General features: G+C 41.3%; 2 protein-coding genes and 3 non-coding genes across 7 annotated transcripts; 1 reads left to right on the top strand and 4 right to left on the bottom strand.

Moving 5' to 3' along the window:
- Positions 1–23: 23 nt before the first annotated feature.
- Positions 24–95, bottom strand: TRNAQ-UUG (transfer RNA glutamine (anticodon UUG)). The gene has a single exon. It is a non-coding gene; the product is annotated as a tRNA-Gln (tRNA).
- Positions 96–195: 100 nt separating this feature from the next.
- On the bottom strand, positions 196–267 carry TRNAQ-UUG (transfer RNA glutamine (anticodon UUG)). The gene has a single exon. It is a non-coding gene; the product is annotated as a tRNA-Gln (tRNA).
- Positions 268–333: 66 nt separating this feature from the next.
- Positions 334–404, bottom strand: TRNAG-GCC (transfer RNA glycine (anticodon GCC)). The gene has a single exon. It is a non-coding gene; the product is annotated as a tRNA-Gly (tRNA).
- Positions 405–1041: 637 nt separating this feature from the next.
- On the bottom strand, positions 1042–7486 carry LOC145071250 (Pentatricopeptide repeat (PPR-like) superfamily protein). Of its 2 annotated transcripts, none has more exons than XM_079018164.1 (4): positions 7351–7486; positions 4468–6903; positions 3855–4235; positions 1042–1487 (listed from the first exon to the last, which is right to left on the bottom strand). In XM_079018164.1, the coding sequence occupies exon 2, from the start codon at positions 6797–6799 to the stop codon at positions 4529–4531; it is 2271 nt and encodes a 756-aa protein (XP_078874290.1). In that variant the 5' UTR covers positions 6800–6903; positions 7351–7486; the 3' UTR covers positions 1042–1487; positions 3855–4235; positions 4468–4528. The 2 variants fall into 2 exon arrangements, with proteins under 2 accessions (XP_078874290.1, XP_078874288.1); XM_079018162.1 differs by having other exon boundaries at positions 1042–1472.
- On the top strand, positions 1528–4308 carry LOC145071252 (HIPL1 protein-like). Of its 2 annotated transcripts, none has more exons than XM_079018166.1 (7): positions 1528–1704; positions 1856–2013; positions 2128–2934; positions 3013–3229; positions 3306–3472; positions 3541–3773; positions 3851–4308. In XM_079018166.1, exons 1-7 carry the CDS (start codon positions 1617–1619, stop codon positions 4239–4241), a joined length of 2061 nt encoding a protein of 686 aa, XP_078874292.1. In that variant the 5' UTR covers positions 1528–1616; the 3' UTR covers positions 4242–4308. The 2 variants fall into 2 exon arrangements, with proteins under 2 accessions (XP_078874292.1, XP_078874291.1); XM_079018165.1 differs by having other exon boundaries at positions 1530–1704; positions 3303–3472.
- Positions 7487–20778: the final 13292 nt, after the last annotated feature.

The following is a 20778-nucleotide window of genomic DNA, read 5'->3' as shown; positions in this document are numbered from 1 at the left end:
AATCATATGGTAAAACAAAAATAAGGTCCTACCGGGAGTCGAACCCAGGTCGCTGGATTCAAAGTCCAGAGTGCTAACCACTACACCATAGAACCAATTTGTGACTTAAATCCAGAATTTATCTATTTAAACTAGTATTATACCGATAAAATAGGCAATTTTTTGGCGAATTTTTTATGCATCGGAAAATTAAAAAGGTCCTACCGGGAGTCGAACCCAGGTCGCTGGATTCAAAGTCCAGAGTGCTAACCACTACACCATAGAACCGAACTTGTTATCATCTCCGAGATTATTTACTAAAACACAAAGTACTTTTGATATAAAAAAAATAAATGCACCAGCCGGGAATCGAACCCGGGTCTGTACCGTGGCAGGGTACTATTCTACCACTAGACCACTGGTGCTTCTTGCATATTTTCCTGAGCCATTTTTTTAACTTACTAATGTGCAAGCTTTAATTATTGTTTTAAATGTAAGAATAGTTCCACTTAAACATGCTTGTTATGCAACAGAGGATATAATAAGTTATACAAGGCAAGTACTAATATCAATTAGACAAATAAAAAAACAATTTTATCACATATAAAAAGATTGAACGAGGAATCGCTCTATTGCTCTATAAAAGCGTGAATACCTTCTTTATTCTCATAAAAAAATAGACATTCAAATCATGTTCTCCCATGTAAACACAGCCTTAAAACTCTAGGATTCGATTCTTTAAAATTGTTTACATTTTCCTAATCCTACTGGAGAAAAGCTAAAGTTTGTAGACCTAAAAACACAAGTGGTTGAGAATTTTTTTCACATAACAAAATGCTACTTTCGAGTTGCTTTTCGTTCATCTCTTTTCTCCAATAGTCAATAAAGTATTTGATATCATAAGAAAAACTTGTGGTGTTTGAATTAACCAAATTTATTACCAACCCCAACTCATTTTCCCCCTTCTTTCAAAACTTACTTTACTTTTTGTAATTATTGACCTTCGCATTCACTTCAATTAACCAAATAGTAATATAATTTAACTTCACATACAGTAGAATATGTTATAAAATGCATAGAATTCAACCACAAAGCTAACCATAATTCAATTTCATATAAAATATAACAATTATCGTAAAAAAAAAAAAAAAAAAAAAAAAAAAAAAAACCCAACTTTCTTAGTGCATGTCTGTCCACCATTACCAACTAAATATCCCACTAAGATCTTAATCTTATTAAATTAATATAAACAATTTAATTATATTTGTGGGGTGGGGGCCCACCATATCTCAGTTAATTACTGTCTTAATCCATAATTTCTTGTTAATTTTCTTCCGCCTCAATTGTCAACCAAGAGAGAGAAAAAAGACGACCGTTGTTTCAACTTTGCTAAATTTAGCTACTAGATATAAAATGTTAGTTGCAGCCTTTCGGGAATGGGGGCATTTTTGTCTTTTTCCCCCTCCATGATTACCCCAATCTTTAAAGCTGCCCTGCAGCACAACCACCTGTACAAGTTAGACTTTGTTCATATTTATCATAAAGACAGGACCCATAACCCATAAATACATACATACACACATATATAAACACACACACACACAGATTAATAGATTATCTCTGTACATGTGACAAAAATGGAAGTTTTTTTCAGCTTTCTTCCCCTGTTTTTTTTACTGGTGTTCCCTTATCCTTCTTCTTCACTACCCATGTGCACCAACATGAGTTAGTCTCCATTCTCTCATGTATATATATATATATATATATATATATATATATATATATATATATATATATATATATATATATATATATATATATGTAACTATGTATGTATGTATATATGTATGATGATTGTGTGATGTTAATGTTTTAGGGGCACCTGTTATTCGAAATGAACCTCTATCATTTTGTCCATACAAAGGAAGAGTATGTTGCGACACAAATAAAGACTCAGAGTTACAAAAACAGTTTGAAGCTATGAACATCTCAGATCCAAATTGTGCTTCTGTTATCAAATCAATTATATGCGCTGTAAGTTTATCTCTACTACTATCATACAAAGTCTGTTATTATTATATTATTAAAATTCCATATAAACATATTTTGTGACGTGGGATCACCAAATGACGTTTTTACCCTCCGCAGACATGCGATCAGTTCTCGGCAAACTTATACACGATCGAATCACAAACACAAACACGTTCGGTTCCATTTCTTTGTAACTCTCCGAATTCACCCAATTCTTCAAAACTATCCTCCACAAGTTTCTGTACAAAAGTATGGGACACGTGTCAAAACATTCCGATACAAAATTCCCTTTTTGCCCCTACCCTACAAGGAACCACCGGATCATCACACAACACCTCAACCAAACTCACGGATCTCTGGCAATCAAGGTCCGATTTCTGCACCGCATTCGGTCAAACCCAAACCGAAAAAAGTCAAAGTCAATGCTTCAACGGGACACCGATCCAACTAACCGAAACCGAAACCCCGGGCCCACCAAAAGGTCTGTGCCTTGAGAAACTGGGAGACAAAGGTTACATAAACATGGCGGCTCACCCAGACGGGTCGAACCGTGTGTTTTTATCGGACTTACCGGGTAAGATATGGATCGTAACGGTTCCTTCTCACGGGTCGGGTGATGGGTTAGGGTTTGATGGGTCGAGCCCGTTTGTGGATTTAACGGATCAGGTTAAGTTTGATACGGTTTTTGGGTTGATGGGGATTGCGTTTCATCCAAAGTTTGTGGAAAACGGGAGGTTTTTTGCTTCGTTTAATTGTGATAAAGAAAAGTCGGCTACATGTTCCGGAAGGTGTGGGTGTAATTCGGATGTCGGCTGTGATCCTTCCAAGATTGTTGGAGCTGGAAACGAGCATCCGTGTCAGTATCATACTGTTGTTGCAGAGTATACGGTTAATGGGACGGGTTCGGGTTCTGACCCTAAAAGGGTAAAACGGTCATTTTATTTGTTCCTTATAGCATTTAATAGTACTAGTTTAGTTTCTAAAAATTGTATTTGTTTGTAGGAAATAAAAGGGAAACCTACGGAAGTGAGAAGGATATTTACAATGGGGCTTCCATTTACAAATAATCATGGGGGACAAATTCTTTTTGGACCTAACGATGGGTATATGTATATAATGTTGGGCGATGGTGGAGGGCGAGATGGTCCTTTTGGTTTTGCTCAAAATAAAAAGTCATTGCTTGGAAAGATCATGAGGGTGGATGTAGATACATTTCCTAGTAAGTACCGTGTAAAGTGTAATTCATTTTGTTTTCAAGTTTATAAAAATCCTGATTTTTTTTTTTTTTACAGAAGAGGATGATTTGAATCTATGGGGAAATTATTCAATCCCACGTGATAATCCTTACTCTGAAGACAAAGAATTGTTGCCTGAAATATGGGCTTTAGGGCTCAGAAATCCTTGGAGGTGTAGCTTTGATTCAGAACGACCTTCTTATTTCCTATGTACAGATGTCGGACAGGTTCGTTCATATTGTTGTAATGACCATTTTACCCTTATGTAGTATGAAAATAATGTGTGATTGATTAGGATCGTTATGAAGAGATTGATGTGATTACAAAAGGTGGAAACTATGGGTGGAGTATATATGAAGGACACCTTCCTGTTAACTCAAAAGAAAATATAACATCTAATGATTCTAAAGATGTTATATTTCCAACAATGGGATATAATCACTATGATGTAAACAAAAAAGAAGGTTCTGCAGCAATTACAGGGGGGTATTTCTATCGTTCTACTACAGATCCATGCTTATATGGCAGGTAATAATAATAATAATAATAATTAAAAAAAATGAAAATAAAAAATGTAAGGATTGTTTCTAACTATGAAAGTTCAGTTACCTGTATGCAGATTTATATGCTACTGCTTTATGGGCAGCTTTTGAAACACCATCAAACAGTGGGAATTTTACAACTACTTCAATCCCTTTCAGCTGTGCTCATGATTCACCATTAGAGTGCACTTCTGTTCCAAACACTAACTTGGCTTCTTTAGGTTACATATACTCTTTTGGAGAAGATAACCAAAAAGACATATATGTCCTTGCAAGCACGGGTGTTTACAGAGTAGTTCGCCCAAGTCGTTGTAGCTATAGTTGCTCAAAAGAAAACGCAACAGAATCTGTTACTCCTCGTGGATCTCCACCTTCTTCAAAGGGTAATCATGTCATTAGCAAATGTATGGAGTTTGTAATTTGTCTCTCTTTGATGTTGTTGTATTTGCTGTGAATGTGTAAATGCAAAGAGTATCAAAAACCATGTTTTTTTTTATATATTTTAGATCGTTTATATGAAACTGAAATCGGTACTTAGTTTTTTTTTTATAATGAAAAGTATTTCAAGGCTTTTCATTCTTGTACAACAACAATGAAATGTGATGTTGAATTTCTATGAGAATATGAGTAAGATGATAAAAAGAAAAAGCTTATAATATACAGAAGAACATATTACATACCAGATACATGATTCATTTGTTGGAAAATCAACAATCTTGACTTTTTCCAGAAGGTCAAACTTCAAACATCAGTCTTATCAACAATACCTTTTTCTATCATTTCATCACACAGCTCAAGAGTTAAATCCAGGTTTCCTTCATGATAATTCATATCCATAAAGAAATTGTATACTTCTCTATTTGCAACTAAACCTTTTTTCCTCATTTCATCAAACATACTTTTTGCCTCTAAATATTTTTTCCTTTTAATGAACCCTTTGATGAGAGCATTATAACCATTTACTGTGAGATCATATCCCTTCTCCACCATTTCTTTATACAAAAACCATGCCTCCTTCATATTCCTTGCTTTACAGTGTCCTCTTATTAAAACATCATATGTGTTTGTATTTGGTGAAACTCCTTTTCCCAACATACCCTTGTAGATTTCACTTGTTGCATGCATATCATTCCGGATGCAATACTGTTTCATAAGCAAATTGTATGTGGTGGCATTTGGCATAATACCATTTTTACCCTTTTCCAACATCCATGTCAGTAGCTTCTCTCCATCTTCTAACATCCCATACATACAAAACCCATTCATTAAAACATTAAAAGTAACAACAGTTGGCTGAATCCCTTTTTTCAGCATTTCACGAAGAAGCTCATGAGCTTTAACCATGTCTCCTACTTTACAATAAGCATCCATTAATGTCGTGTATGTATATGTATCAGGATGCACCTCTGCCACTTTCATATCTTCCATTAACTTTATTGCTTTTGTAATGTGACCAAATTTACAGAGGCCATTAACAAGTGAATTGTATGTGTGTATATTCAATTCAAGACCCTTTGAACACATTTCTTTAAGAAGTTCATTTGCTGTATCGATTTCTCCTTGTTTGCATAAACCATCAACCAATGAAGTGTAAGTTACAACATTTGGAGTTAAACCCATTTGAACCATTTCATTATGAAGTGAAAACGCCTCCTTTATTTCACCATTCTTGCAGTACCCATCAATAAGGGCTGAATATGTAAATTCATCAACAACCATTTCTCTATTACGCATTTTAACAAAGAGATCATATGCTTCTGATATCTTCCCAATTCGACAAATACCAGATATAAGAGCAGTGTATGTTATGTAATCAGGTAAAATGTTCCTTCTATGCATTTCATCAAACAGCTTATATGCAGCAGTGACATTCCCAGTTTTGGAAAAACCATCAATTAGTGTTGTATACACTACTTTATCAGGAACTATATTTTGATTTTGCCATGTCATCTCCCTGAGAATCTTTTCTGCATCCAACACTTTGCCTATCTTACACAAAAGAAAAATCACACTGTTGAAAGTAAACTTGTTTGGTTTCAATCCTTTTATTTGCATTTCTTCCATAAGTTTTAAAACTACATTATACTCTCCAATCTGACAATACCCATTTATGATAGTGCTATAAGTAATAGCATCAGAGAAATAGCCTCGCATCTCCATTTGGATGAGTAAGTTATGAGCTTCTTTGACTTTCTTCATTCGACAAAGGCAATGAATCATTATGTTATGTGACACAGTGTTCCATTTAACACCAAGTTCTAAAAATTCAGTAAAAATTCGTGGTGTTGTCTTACACGTATCGATATTCTGTGATAGATGTGAGAGAAGATGATTGCATGAATTGACAGATATCACCACTCCATAGTTTAACATCTTGTGGAATAGCTTTTTGGCTCCATCAGGTATTCCAACTTCAACAAGGACTTGAAAGAATATATCAAATACATGGGGATTAGAGCCCCAATCTTTGTAAGTGTATATCAACTTTTCCATGAAAAGGGTGAACGGAAGAGTAGCATCTACATTGGGTTTACTCCAAAAGTCATGAATAAGTTCATAAGCAACTTTTGGGTCTTTTGCAGCAACAGAGATTTGAATGATAATGCATCTCACCTCAAGAGATGGAGCTCTATGTAAGCAGAACCAGTCAAAGAAAGTCAACACTAACGTGTACTCATTCTTTATGCCCATCAAAACCCAAATAAAGTGGTCAGACCTAAGCCTTGATTCAAATGGTTTCAGAATTCGTTCTATGGGTTCAAAGTGGCGCTGCTTAATGGTGGTGGAGATGGTGTAAACAAGTTCAGAATCTTTTATGGTGGGCTTTTTGGGGGAATAATCAGGGAAATGTCTAGCACTAGCTGAACCAAGTGATGAGTATTTTCGGGTTGAAGGATTTGGTATGACAAATGGGAGAGAAATGACAGAAGAAACCATTTGATGATGATGATGATGATGATGATACAATGTTTGACAGCAATACCTTGGGACAAAGGTAGCAAACCTCTTCATGTCTTAACATCAAACCATGTCCCCTGTTTCCATCTTTGATGTTAACATGACCCTTCTCCATATAGAAGGACTGAAGCATAAAGAATTCTTCCTCAATGCATCACCTGCATGATGACAATCACATCATAATTACTAGCCGTTAACCAATGTATAAAAGAATACGTCATTTTCTAGTTTTGTTGAAAGTGACATTTTATCAAACAGGTGGTGGGCAATGTACCCAAGAGTGTAAATTCAACCCAATTTAACGAATATTTGCATCTAAAAATATATAGCATAGGTGGGCAGAAACTAATAAGGTCAAACGAAGAAATAAACTGACTATTTTGCACAGTGCCTCTGTTTACTAAACTAGAGTTTGCATGTTTGAATACTGAAATTGTTTACTTCGCTCATGAAGCCCTTCCCCCTACTATAGATGCTACATTCATAATCAACAGACTGAAAGAAATAGAAACAGAAACATCTACAAAATGATGCACGAAACAAATATGAACTGAAAAAATCTGATTACTTTTTGTCATTAACCTAACATGAAGAAAGCTTCGAACCTCATTCAAATAATCAACATATTAAAAAATATCCCTCTGATGTTGACACATATACAACCGTATCGGAATATGGCAAAGCTCCGGGTTCAGGGGCGCGGCGTTGTTTCCGGTCCTCTTCTACGGTAGCATAAACGGATGGCTTCGTTTAGGGGTTCTTTTAAATGTTGGTTGAACTGCAGAAAATACCCTTGATTTTTACCTAAAATTGTAATTTTTACCTTCTACTTATGTTTTATTCTTGTTTTGTCCTCCTAATTCATATTGCAATATTTACCATCATGCAAGTAGCTGGCCAAATTTCAAAATAACAAGAAGTTGTGTTTGGCAAATGGGTGGTCATTGTGTAATATCCTATTTATTTATTAGATAAATCAATAAACTAATGAACAAATGGTAGCCCTAAAATAAATAATTATATATCAAAGGATGGTCTCGAAGAGCTAATTGTCACAAGTTTAGCAGATGGGGGTTAAAAGTGTAAATCTTGGACTTGATTTGTAAGGATTCTCAGAAGGAGGGGTTAAATGGTAATTTATGGATCTTAATTGAGAATAATTTGTAGAGGAATGGTTATTTTGTAACTGTTGGACTAGTATTGAAAAGAGTTACGGGAGCAAGGGTTTAAAGGGTAAATTAAGGATTTGTTTTGTAAGAAAAAGAGAGGATGAGGGACAATTTCCGTCAATATGGTTCCTTGTTTGGATGGAACGGGTATAATTGTTCCATTGCTCATACCCTAACCCTAAATGATAAGCAGCCGTCACCCCCCCCCCCCCCTTTCCCTCTTGTGCCTCCCTCCAGTCGGCACCGTTCGTTGAAGGCATTCCTGTCGTTATTGAAGCCCACCTCCGTCACCAATATCTCAACATCGTAGCAGCACCACCATTGCTGGGAATGCAGTGTACATCCGGGAAGTCCACTAGAAGCCAACGGCGGAACGCGGAGCGAAGATGGGTCGTGAACCGCCGTTAGAAGCTGTTGTGACCACCACGGAAAACGATATGCGTGTGTTTGTTGTCGCTGATGTGCCCCATCGTCAAGACATTTAGCCGCCACTGCTGTTGTGTTTCTTCCTCTATGTCGTCTTCTTCTCTTCTCTCTTCTCCGTTTGACTGCCTCACGCCACCATAAGGGTGGCTGGGATTGGATGATTCTTCCGTTAAGAAGCCACTGTGGTTAGAGGGATGCGGGTGTAGATTCCGTTTGGCCAGAAAAAGACCCGAGAAAAACCACCATGGTTGTCGGCCATGGTGGTTGTCGCTGATAACGTTGTTGTTGCTCACCACTCCGAGTCGCCGTTGCCGTCGTACGCCACCAGGTGGGTGGCTTGGGTTCGTTTTCAATTAGAATATGTGTGGCTAGTTGATCGGATTTCACTAAAAGGCCACCACCACCACCGTGAGGTGGTGGCTGCCACCATGAACCACCACCGGCCACCCATAAGGGGTGGCTGTGTGTGTGTTTATTTTAGTGTAGTGGGCGTGTGTTTATTTTTTGGTATTTTTCATTATAATTGTAAATGGAATAATGAAAGAAATTGAAAACCACCACCTTAGGGTGGTGGCTGTCGCCTCCTACCGCCACCGGCCGCCGTGTCGGGTGGCGGTGTGTTTGCCTTATGAGTTGATTCGTTTGGGAGGGGTGCTTGAAACCCTAATGGGCCTTGTAAGCTCAAATGGGCCCAATAAAGCTTAATGGACTCTAATGGGCTTAATGAAAACCCTAATGGGCTTTAATATTATTCTAGTGGGCTTAATAGGCCCAATAAAGCCCTAATTGACCTAAAAGCCCAACAAATTAATAAATGGACTAGTATTTGGGTTTGGAACCCTAATGGCGATAAAACCTTAATTTTGAGAATTAATCGGGACACGCACGGGAATTATTTAATAACTGGAGATATTAAATAATAACCATTGGCAAAAACTAATCTAAGCAATATTGGACTTAATGGATTAAGTCCTTAGTGGATTAAGTCCTTAATGGGTTAAATAGGAAACTTAACCCTAATCGACATTTTATGAGAAACCCTAACTCCACTTGGGTTTATTGTTGGTCCTTTCTTTTGGGCCTTGATGATTGGATTATTAATGGGCCATCCAAGAATAATTATGTGGACTAAAATAATTTAATGGGCCTAGGGCAAGGCCCATGTAAGTGGTTGGGCCCAATTTGGAAAATTGGGCCATAGTTGGGCCTTAATGATTAAATGTGATGTTGGGCCTTAGAATAAAGTCACGTAAGGGGTTTGGGCCCAATTTGGAAAATTGGGCCATATGTTGGACTTTGAGTCCTATTCGACTTTGGGCCTATGAATTGGGCCTTGGGCTTGAATAAGCGAAGCTGGGGGTAATATAGTAATTACCCAAAGTATGTATTTGGTTAGGTAGTGGAACCCAATCGCTAATTGGGTGATGTTTTGATATTTGACAAATCGGGAATCTATCATCCAGCAGCTGGGGTTTAGTCTGCGAGACTTCAGCAATGTGGGATTGAGTCTTCGGGACTTCAGCAGTATGAGGTGAGTTACCTTCCAATAGGGGTGGGTCTAAGGCCACAATGCCGGCCCACCAACAGGGGTAGTTAGTAGATCATTGTCTTTGTGATAATTATCTTGGTATGCTTATGTGATATGCTTATGAGATATGCTTATGTAATGTGCTTATGTGATATGCTATGTGTGTCGGTGGTAGTAGCAGGGAATAATTCTTCCCTGACTCGGTCGTTAGGATCGAAGGGTAGGTTAGTACCCCAGATATTCCTAACTGTATGATTATATCATGTTATTATATGATAGTGGTAGGGGTGAAATAGTCCTTGGTTACCGGTTGAAAGATACCGATGGCGGATACCGGTTGAAAGATACCGATGGCAGATACCGGTTGAAAGATACCGATGGCAGTTACCGGTTGAAAGATACCGAAGGGGTATACATAACCCATGCAACGCTTATCTGTCTGTTTATGATATGTTAGTATGTGATCAGCATGTTTATGATGTTAGTACGTGATCTGTATGTTTATGACATATTATTATGTGATAGTGGTAGAGGTGAAATAGTCCCTGGTTACCGGTTGAAAGATACCGATAGCAGTTACCGGTTGAGAGATACCGATGGTGTTATGTGGTATGTGGTATTGTAACAGCCCAAAATCTCAAGTATTGTTTAATTGCATTTTGGGGTGTTTTAAAGGGGAGACTCGGCGAGTTGGAGCCAGACTCGCCGAGTAGGGTCGCAGTTGTGGTCGCGGGTTCGCGGCTGGACTCGACGAGTCCAGGTATGGACTCGGCGAGTCGACGCTGTTCAGCGGAAAACCCTAGCCGTTCAGTTTGGGACGTATATAAGGGATCTTATGCCGTCATTGCTCGTCTTTTGGCCGATTGAAGAGAACCCTAAACGACTGAGGCGTCTAGAGCAAGCTTGAAGGCCATGGGTGACCTTGAAGGAATTGTTGTGCAAGGAGGAGAAGGGTTTTAGTTAAAGGAACTGCAGGGAGTTCGAGTTTTGAGGTTTGGGGACATGGAAGGTACATCATTCAGGTAATATCTCGGATTACATTCTCCTGTGATTGATGTGTATATAGATTTAGGGTTTATGGAACCCATTTGGAGTCTAGATGGTTTGTTGTGTTGTTATTCAACGTTTATAACCTTGTATTAGGACCCTTAGAGGTCCAGAAGGATCCATGTTTGTATAATCGGGAAAATATGTACCTCAGGAAGCAGTTCGATCGACTGCATGGCGTGGACTCGCCGAGTCGGATGATCAGACTCGGCGAGTAGCTTGAAGATTCACTGGGACTCGCCGAGTTTGTTCTTCAGACTCGGCGAGTGGAGTCGGGGTGGCCCCGCGATTCTTCCAGGAGTGACTCGTCGAGTCAAAGAGGATACTCGACGAGTAGAAGGGGAATCTTAGAGGATTGAAGGACGACCAGACTCGCCGAGTCGCCAGGGAACTCGCCGAGTCCAGTCGAGCTGACAATGGACTGTTGACCAGAGTTGACTGGTGTGATTTCTTAGGGTCAGTTAACGTGGAAGATAGAAGTATTAATAAGGGATATATGATGTTACAGGGAGCTTGTAGCTCGGAGGATCAAGTGCAAGGGATTTCAGGAGTTGCTATCTTCCAGTGTCCGCGAGGTGAGTCTTCTCACTATACTTCGCCCGGAAGGGTTTGATTGTGTGACCGGAAGGTCAAGTATGTTATGTGTTATGTTTATATGCTATAAATGGAAAGTTAGCTGCTACGCGTGATATACATGCTTATATATGGGCCGGAAGGCAAAGTATTATGTGACAGAAAGGTCAGGTATGATATATGGTGTATGTGCTTTATGTGTTAGAATATGTTACGGGCCGGAAGGCAGGTTGATATATGATATATGTGCTTTATGTGTTAGAGTATTTGTATTATGTGTTATGTATGTGTATGGGCCGGAAGGCAATTATTTTATGGGCCGGAAGGCAATTATCTTATGGGCCGGAAGGCAATTATTTTATGGGCCGGAAGGCAATTATCTTATGGGCCGGAAGGCAATTATCTTATGGGCCGGAAGGCAAATATCTTATGGGCCGGAAGGCGAGTATCTCATGGGCCGGAAGGCATTGTGCAGTTGACCGGAAGGTCAGGGCCTGGAAAGGCGTATGTGCGTAAGGTATATTGGGGAACTCACTAAGCTTCGTGCTTACGTTGTTTATGTTATGTTGTTTCAGGTTCTTACAGTAACGCAGGATGGCAACGGCTCGATTGTACACACCGAAGAAAGAGTTGTGTTTTGGAGGATCCTGGTCTTCTATTATAATGAAAATGAAACTATGTTTTGTAATTCGGATGTGAATAAGATTTTAAACAAGTGTTTTTAATATTAAATTGATTATTTAAATGAAAATTTTGTTTTTGGAAATCACGGTGTTACAAATTGGTATCAGAGCCTTGGTTTGAGGGATTCGGACGCGCCTACGGGTAAATCTGGACTCAAACTGAGGAAGTAAGAAAAGTTTTCAAATAAATGGTTTTCTAAAAGTGAATAAGAGTTCAAAGAGAAAGCAAGAAAGAGCAGTGTGTACAATCAGCCAGAGCCAAACGGTGATTTCCCAAAATACCCTTACTTTTGTGTTATGAAATATTTATTATGCACTTTATGAGATACTATTGCATGCTAGAGACAGGCTAGGTATTTCATATCTTAGGACTAGAGTGGCCTAATTTGTGATGCCTTAGTCTAGGGTATGTTGTTATAAGTGCGTTATGCTTTTGTGTGTATGTGATGAGTGAGGGTATCTAGTTAGAACGCACGAGGGGTAGAGCTACAGAGTACAGTGGTACTTCCGAGGACGAGCCGAGAAGGTGGAACTATCACAGCTAGGGAGTCCTATGTATGCTTCGATGCTCGAATGCTGCTTGCTTTGTGCTTTGTGGAGTTCTCGATGATGGGAGTCAGCTACTAAGTGAGTATGACGATACTCAGGAGGTAGATGGCTGGCATCATTAGGAACTCTTCAGCAGCTGATAGCAAAGAAGTGGGGGACGGCGGAAGGGACTAGGGAGTAAACCTAGCCAGATGAGTGCGCTGGTAGAGTAGAGGATTTCGCTGGGGAGCGAGCACGCGTGAGGGGATTGGTGAAAGAGTAGCTCGATCAGCTACTTAGGAACTCTGGGATGGTCCGTGTGGAAAGTATGGGTAGATGTGGCAGGTAGTATGGGCCCGTACTACTGAAAGCAGAGGACCCATACTTGATACAGGGAGCATTCTGAAGGTCCTAATGAACGGAATGAGGAGTGATGTCATGGTTCGAGCACCATACATCGGAGCAGATTGCGGGGCGATGTTATGGTCCGGGCACCATACATCGGAACAGATTGAAATAGATGTTGTGGTTCGAGTGCCATACGTTGGAGCAGATGGAGGGTGATGCTATGGTTCAGGTACCATACACCGGAGCAAATTGAGAAGGCATGTCATGGGATGAGTACCATGGTTCGGGTTGGATGATGCTGGTGACTACCTTGTTATCCGGTTATGATCGATGAGGTAGAGATCGGACGCTATGGGTTTTAGGCATGTGGACCATGATTGAGGATGGAGAGGCGTTCCTTGAGGGGAGGAAAGGCGGGTACCTATCAGAGTATTGTGGTAGGGAGTTAAAGGAAGAGGGAAATTTCGGTCTGAGTCGAGAAATCAGTCGATAGAGGAGAGGTCACCTTTTAGGTGGGTAGTGCCATTTATGTTCGTGTGCAAGACACGAGGGGTCTGGTGTTTCAGTTCTGGATTTGGGAGTACACCCTGCAGGAAATTTTCAATAATGACTTCCCTCAGAGCATCAGGTAGCGGGTGTACCGCGAGACAGTGATTTACCGTGAACAGACAGTCAGTTGGGACTGAGGTAGTCGAGAACCACACCACACCTAATTGAGAATGACAGGTTGTGTTATAGTGGTAGCAGTGAAGAATTCAGTTGAGTTTTGCAGTACAGAGAGTTTCGTCTAGGTTGAGAGTGAGTTCCTGTCCTTGGGACAAATCCGGCGTTGGATATGGGTTGATGAGTTGAGATGAGAGGAACGATGATTTTGCGGTGCAGTCTACGAGTCAAAGATGTTATCGAGCAGTGCAGGTGCTTAGTATGAGATTGGTATGGGATTTGGAACGATCAGAGGCAGCCGTGATGAGAAGTTCTTGGAGAGTTAACCAGAGGTTCAGAGTATAGAGGGTTGATTGACTTCATAAGGGGAGGGACTATTGGGCGTTGCATAGCACTTTCCTGGAGCAGGTACGATTTCGCTGGTGAAAGATAGTCGTGGGTTGATGGTATGCTAACTAGTGACGGTTCGAACCCTAGTGGGGGAGAACCGGGTGCGGTACGTAGAAAACAAAGAGTTGGCAAGAGTAGTTATAAACGGAGTATAGAGATATGCAGTAAGAAATCATGAGACCAGAGGTGTCGATGATCGAGTTAAGGGGTCAGAGTGAGTTAATGCGGGAAGTACTTGAAGAGGAGAACGAACGTATTCATGACAGGTGATTGGTGTTGTTGCAAGAAGATAGAGAATGATTGGGCAGTCAACTTCCGGAGTCGGTATGCGTATCCTTGTTTGGATTTTGAGTGTCGGGAAAAGGGATTTGGAGAGTTATCAGCGCAATTTGTACGTCAACGTTATCTCGCATTCCAACCGAGAAATTAGATGCACCAAGGTTGTAAGGCGGGGAAAAGATAGATTTAATTATGGGGTTCAGGAGATCAATGGTGGTGGTAGTATTCTGGGATATTCGGGTATGATATCCTTATTTTGGAGTTATTCGGGAATCCCGAATTGAATCGACGTGTGGCATATCAAGTATCTGCGGATTTAGTAGGAGTCTTCGAGTATGGGCATTCGGGGAGATTATTTGAGAGGGTGGATTTCGCAAGATGGGCGTTTGTTATGTTGATTGCCTCCATAGTCTGTGGTGGATGTTCGAGTCGCAGTACTCACTAGTCAGAGGGTGTTGTGATACTGCGTGGAGTTGCAGTACTCACTGGGTGACAAGAGAATTTTTATGTTGGAATATTTTCGAGCAGTGTATGAGGTGGAAGGGTTTCGAGTTTGGGGTAGCCCTGGTATTGAGTCTTTGGAGCTTGGATGTTGAGTCGGGGCGAGACGGGGGTCTTCGTCTCTGTCGGGAGATGCGGGGCGATACGCAAGGAAGAGGCACAGCAGAAACCAGAGATTAGAGTTGAGACGAACCTCGGTGGGATTGTATTTTCTCTCACGAGGAAAAGAAGATTTTGTGACTTACGTGTCACTGGGTCGGGATAGTGGTCACGGGGAGAAAAGTCAGTGGAATAGTTGGATCGCGATATGGGTGACCGTTGGGGGCTCAGAGGTGGAGCCAAAAGTTGATCTGGTACTTAGCCTTGAAGAGGAATATGGAAAAAGGAGCTTATCATGATGACATCTGAGGACACTTTAGAGAGGGCGAACGATGCGGACGTTCGAAGACATGTTTCGGGCATGTGTATTAGCTGTCGGAGGAAGCCGCGGTACGTAATTACCATTGGTTGAGTTGTTCCATATTAACAGCCATCATTAGAGCATTAGTATGCCGCCCTTTGAGCTGTTGCATGGAAGGTGATGTCGGAATCTCGTTCGTTGAGGAAAGGTAATGCATGGACTCGAGAGTCCTTGCGAGCAGATCCAGTGCATGTGTGATACAGGGAGTAGTGTCAAGGTTGTCAAGCGGGTTTCACTGAGTGAGGGAAGGGAAAGGTAGGTTGGGGCTAATGTAGCCAGGGTAGGTGTTTGCAGGAAGAGAACTCGTGAGAGTTACCATAAGATTGAGAATGGGTCCCTCAGTTGTTCCGATATGGATAAAGTGGGCTTAGGATCGGGGAACCGGTGATTTAGAGTTTCATAAGCCTTATGAGTCGTGTGATCATTGAGATTTAGAGCAGAGTCGCGTCTTGGGTAATTCTCGGTTGCAGGAAGTGGTGGACAGTGCAGCGATCGTGTTTTGGTCAACAGAGCAGATGCAACAGGTTAATCAGAGGTTAAAGATCGTTTAGAGTTGACAGGAAGGTTGTGCAGACAGACGCCGTTACGAGCATGTGTTTCAGGTCGGCGACCTCGTATTCCTGACGGTCTCTCCCTGGGAAGGGGTGTTTCGATCCAGGAAGAGGGGTAAGTAGGGGCCCGGTATGTTGGGTCTTTGCGTGAAGGTGCGAAGGTAGGAAAAGTGGCCTACCGGTTGTAGCTGCCAACGGAATTGGGATGGATCCATGACACTTTTAGGTGTCGCAATTGAAGAGGTGTATAGCAGATGAGTCAGCAGTGGTTCTACTAGAGAACGATTAGGTGGATGCGAGCCTGTGTTACGCCGAGAGGCCAGTGGCCATCAGGGATCGGAAGATCAAGTTTCTGAGGAACAAGGAGGTACCTCTGGTAGTGATTCAGTGGCAACCTTGGAAGGGATCGGAAGTGTCTAGGGAAGCCGAACGTGTGATGCGGGAGCAGCATCCAGAACTATTTTCAGAGTGAGACTTCGAGGGCGAAGTCTAATTCTAGTGGGGGAGAATTGTAACAGCCCAAAATCTCAAGTATTGTTTAATTGCATTTTGGGGTGTTTTAAAGGGGAGACTCGGCGAGTTGGAGCCAGACTCGCCGAGTAGGGTCGCAGTTGTGGTCGCGGGTTCGCGGCTGGACTCGACGAGTCCAGGTATGGACTCGGCGAGTCGACGCTGTTCAGCGGAAAACCCTAGCCGTTCAGTTTGGGACGTATATAAGGGATCTTATGCCGTCATTGCTCGTCTTTTGGCCGATTGAAGAGAACCCTAAACGACTGAGGCGTCTAGAGCAAGCTTGAAGGCCATGGGTGACCTTGAAGGAATTGTTGTGCAAGGAGGAGAAGGGTTTTAGTTAAAGGAACTGCAGGGAGTTCGAGTTCTGAGGTTTGGGGACATGGAAGGTACATCATTCAGGTAATATCTCGGATTACATTCTCCTGTGATTGATGTGTATATAGATTTAGGGTTTATGGAACCCATTTGGAGTCTAGATGGTTTGTTGTGTTGTTATTCAACGTTTATAACCTTGTATTAGGACCCTTAGAGGTCCAGAAGGATCCATGTTTGTATAATCGGGAAAATATGTACCTCAGGAAGCAGTTCGATCGACTGCATGGCGTGGACTCGCCGAGTCGGATGATCAGACTCGGCGAGTAGCTTGAAGATTCACTGGGACTCGCCGAGTTTGTTCTTCAGACTCGGCGAGTGGAGTCGGGGTGGCCCCGCGATTCTTCCAGGAGTGACTCGTCGAGTCAAAGAGGATACTCGACGAGTAGAAGGGGAATCTTAGAGGATTGAAGGACGACCAGACTCGCCGAGTCGCCAGGGAACTCGCCGAGTCCAGTCGAGCTGACAATGGACTGTTGACCAGAGTTGACTGGTGTGATTTCTTAGGGTCAGTTAACGTGGAAGATAGAAGTATTAATAAGGGATATATGATGTTACAGGGAGCTTGTAGCTCGGAGGATCAAGTGCAAGGGATTTCAGGAGTTGCTATCTTCCAGTGTCCGCGAGGTGAGTCTTCTCACTATACTTCGCCCGGAAGGGTTTGATTGTGTGACCGGAAGGTCAAGTATGTTATGTGTTATGTTTATATGCTATAAATGGAAAGTTAGCTGCTACGCGTGATATACATGCTTATATATGGGCCGGAAGGCAAAGTATTATGTGACAGAAAGGTCAGGTATGATATATGGTGTATGTGCTTTATGTGTTAGAATATGTTACGGGCCGGAAGGCAGGTTGATATATGATATATGTGCTTTATGTGTTAGAGTATTTGTATTATGTGTTATGTATGTGTATGGGCCGGAAGGCAATTATTTTATGGGCCGGAAGGCAATTATCTTATGGGCCGGAAGGCAATTATTTTATGGGCCGGAAGGCAATTATCTTATGGGCCGGAAGGCAATTATCTTATGGGCCGGAAGGCAAATATCTTATGGGCCGGAAGGCGAGTATCTCATGGGCCGGAAGGCATTGTGCAGTTGACCGGAAGGTCAGGGCCTGGAAAGGCGTATGTGCGTAAGGTATATTGGGGAACTCACTAAGCTTCGTGCTTACGTTGTTTATGTTATGTTGTTTCAGGTTCTTACAGTAACGCAGGATGGCAACGGCTCGATTGTACACACCGAAGAAAGAGTTGTGTTTTGGAGGATCCTGGTCTTCTATTATAATGAAAATGAAACTATGTTTTGTAATTCGGATGTGAATAAGATTTTAAACAAGTGTTTTTAATATTAAATTGATTATTTAAATGAAAATTTTGTTTTTGGAAATCACGGTGTTACAGGTATGATGGGGGAACTCACTAAGCTTCGTGCTTACGGTTTACAGTTTTGGTTTCAGGTACTTTGTTTCAAAGGAAAGGAGTCAGCTTGGTCGCAGCGCATCACACTATGTTTTCCGCACACGAGATCATTGGGATTATTCTCTGATATGGTTTCATAATATTATATTTTGATTATTGACACTTTGGTTTTATGTAATAACCTAATTGAAAATGAAAATTTTGGCCTTGAATTTTGGGATGTTACAAGTTGGTATCAGAGCCTTGGTTTGAGGGATTCGGACATACTCTCGGGTGTGTCTGAACTCAAACTAAGGAATTGGTATGAAAATTTTCAAAAGTAAAACCATTTTATAAAAAGAAGTTTGAAAAGAATCTGAAAAGAGAAAAGAACTTTGAGAAGAACAAAGTGTGTGATGCGTGCAATCAGCCGAGCTCAAGTAAGTTTTCCCCAAGATACCCGTATATGTTATGTTATGGTCTGATATGATTATGAGAACTGCATGATAGATTAGGGCTAAGGATATAGGGAGGATGCCTCACATGCCTGCTGTATGTGCTATTTGAGTTGCTTGATAGTACTGATCAATTAGTGATAGGATAGCCTATTTAGGTTATGCCTGATTGCGTGAGCCTTAGAATTGCATGCTAGTATAGATCCCTGACAAGAGGATACATTGATTTGATTGGAATATGTTGGTTGGATTTTTCCATTGTCCGAATGTTGCTTGCTTTGTGCTTTGTGCTTTGTGGAACTCTTAAGTGATGGGAGTCAGCTACTAAGTGGATGTGACGACATCCAGGAGGTAGATGACTGGCATCGTGGAGAGTTCTTCAGCAGCTGATGGCAGGACGAGATAGAGAACCTAGGTAAGCCTAGGATATGTTTCAGTGGGTTAGTAGGTAGGCTCAGCGAGACTTGGGTGAACCAGTTGAGGAAGTGACTTGGAGGATCCAGGAGGATTGCTGAGGAAAGTATGGATAGGTGTGGAAGGTAGTATTGGGCCCGTACTATTGAAAGCACAGGATCCATACTCGAATCGGTGAGAGTCTTGGAGAATCTGAGAAGCTTTGGGAAGAAGTTTGTGACCCGGTTGGGGACAGAGGATGTTCCAGTGTTGCAGCTTAGCCATTGGCAAGCGAGCTAGTGAGCGTGACAGGGTGTCAGACCCTGGAGGATATGATTTCCAAGAGTTGCAGATGCAGGATCGATTTGAAGCACCCTGTAAAGAGGGGTTCATGCCAGTAGCGTATAGTAAAGGGGTCCCAGGAAGAGACCCATGACTTCTGATCATCGGGGGAAGGGCCAGCAGGGCCGGAGATAGTGCAATGCATATGAGAAAGTGCATGAGCGAGTTGTCACTCCAAAGGTTTAGGCTGCTACAGGTGTGGCAGGGTTGATCTTGATAGTTGAAGGTGATTCGTATTCCTCCAGATGAAGCGGGTATGTCGTCTTCTACTGCTGTTAGATGGACGTTGGGGATACGTATCGCTTTGGAATTGTGAGTGGGTGTGGATAATTCAGACCTCGGGTTGGTTATTCTGCTAGTGTTTGGGTTACCAAGGATCATATATGCCTTCCTGCATGACAAAATGTCCTTGATGAACCCACAGAAGGATGCATCTTGCGAAGTGGGTTCCTCGCGTACCGTTACCATTTCAGATCGTCGGGATCTATGCAGGAGTATTATTTAGAGGATATCCGGTCAGGGTTGGAGTGATAGTTCTCCAGTGAGGTCAACGTTCAGGGATTCTATCATTTGTTTAGGTATGGTCAGTAATTGTCTATGGATGAACTTTAGAGTTCAAGGCACTACCGTTGCTAGGACAGAATTGGTGACATGAAGAGGGTAGTGTCAATCGCGGGTGTTATATGCATAAGTGGTTGGTCATTGGATGTTCAAGAGGATTGTGTTTTTGTTGGATTAGTGTCTAAGTCCATAACTATTTTGGTATGTACTTGACCCGATGGTGCATGGTCCTTTTGGGTTGCCTTCACCAAAGCAACTTGATAGGATGAATTATGGAGAGAAAGGATTAAATATGATTTATTAGTATATTATGGGAATAATATATTAAAGGAGAAATCATATTGTTTAATTAATATTAGTCAAGAATTAATTGGTAATTAGTTTTGTGGCTAAAAGAGATTAATTAAACTTAAGGGACTGGAATTGTAATTATAAGATAATTGCAATTTGGGCCATGGATTGCCTTGTATTAAGGGGTGGACGAATTCTATGGGGAAACCCATAAGGAAATCGTCCAAGGACCTAATTAAAGGAGTCCATGGGTTGCTTAGGGCTTAAGCATCCAAATTAGGGTTTCCTTGTTAGATAACCCTAATTGCCTAACTATATATAAGACCCTTATGACCCAAAAACGCGTAGAAGCAACATTCTAGGGTTAGAACACGTTTTGGGGCAGCCTCCATCCTCTCTCCTCTTCATCCTCTTGCTTATGGTGTTTATGAACCATTAGAGGAGTGACAATTGTGACTCTAAGCTTTCTAAAGTCAATACAAGGAGATTTGGGATTGTTATTGCTACATAACAATCAAGGTAACATCTTAAACCTATTCTCATGTTAATATGATTACT

This window comes from Lactuca serriola, chromosome 8 (genome assembly GCF_051521515.1).
Source record: "Lactuca serriola cultivar US96UC23 chromosome 8, Lser_US96UC23_V15, whole genome shotgun sequence".
Lineage (NCBI taxonomy): Eukaryota > Viridiplantae > Streptophyta > Magnoliopsida > Asterales > Asteraceae > Lactuca > Lactuca serriola.
This window is presented reverse-complemented; position numbering and strand designations above follow the sequence as displayed.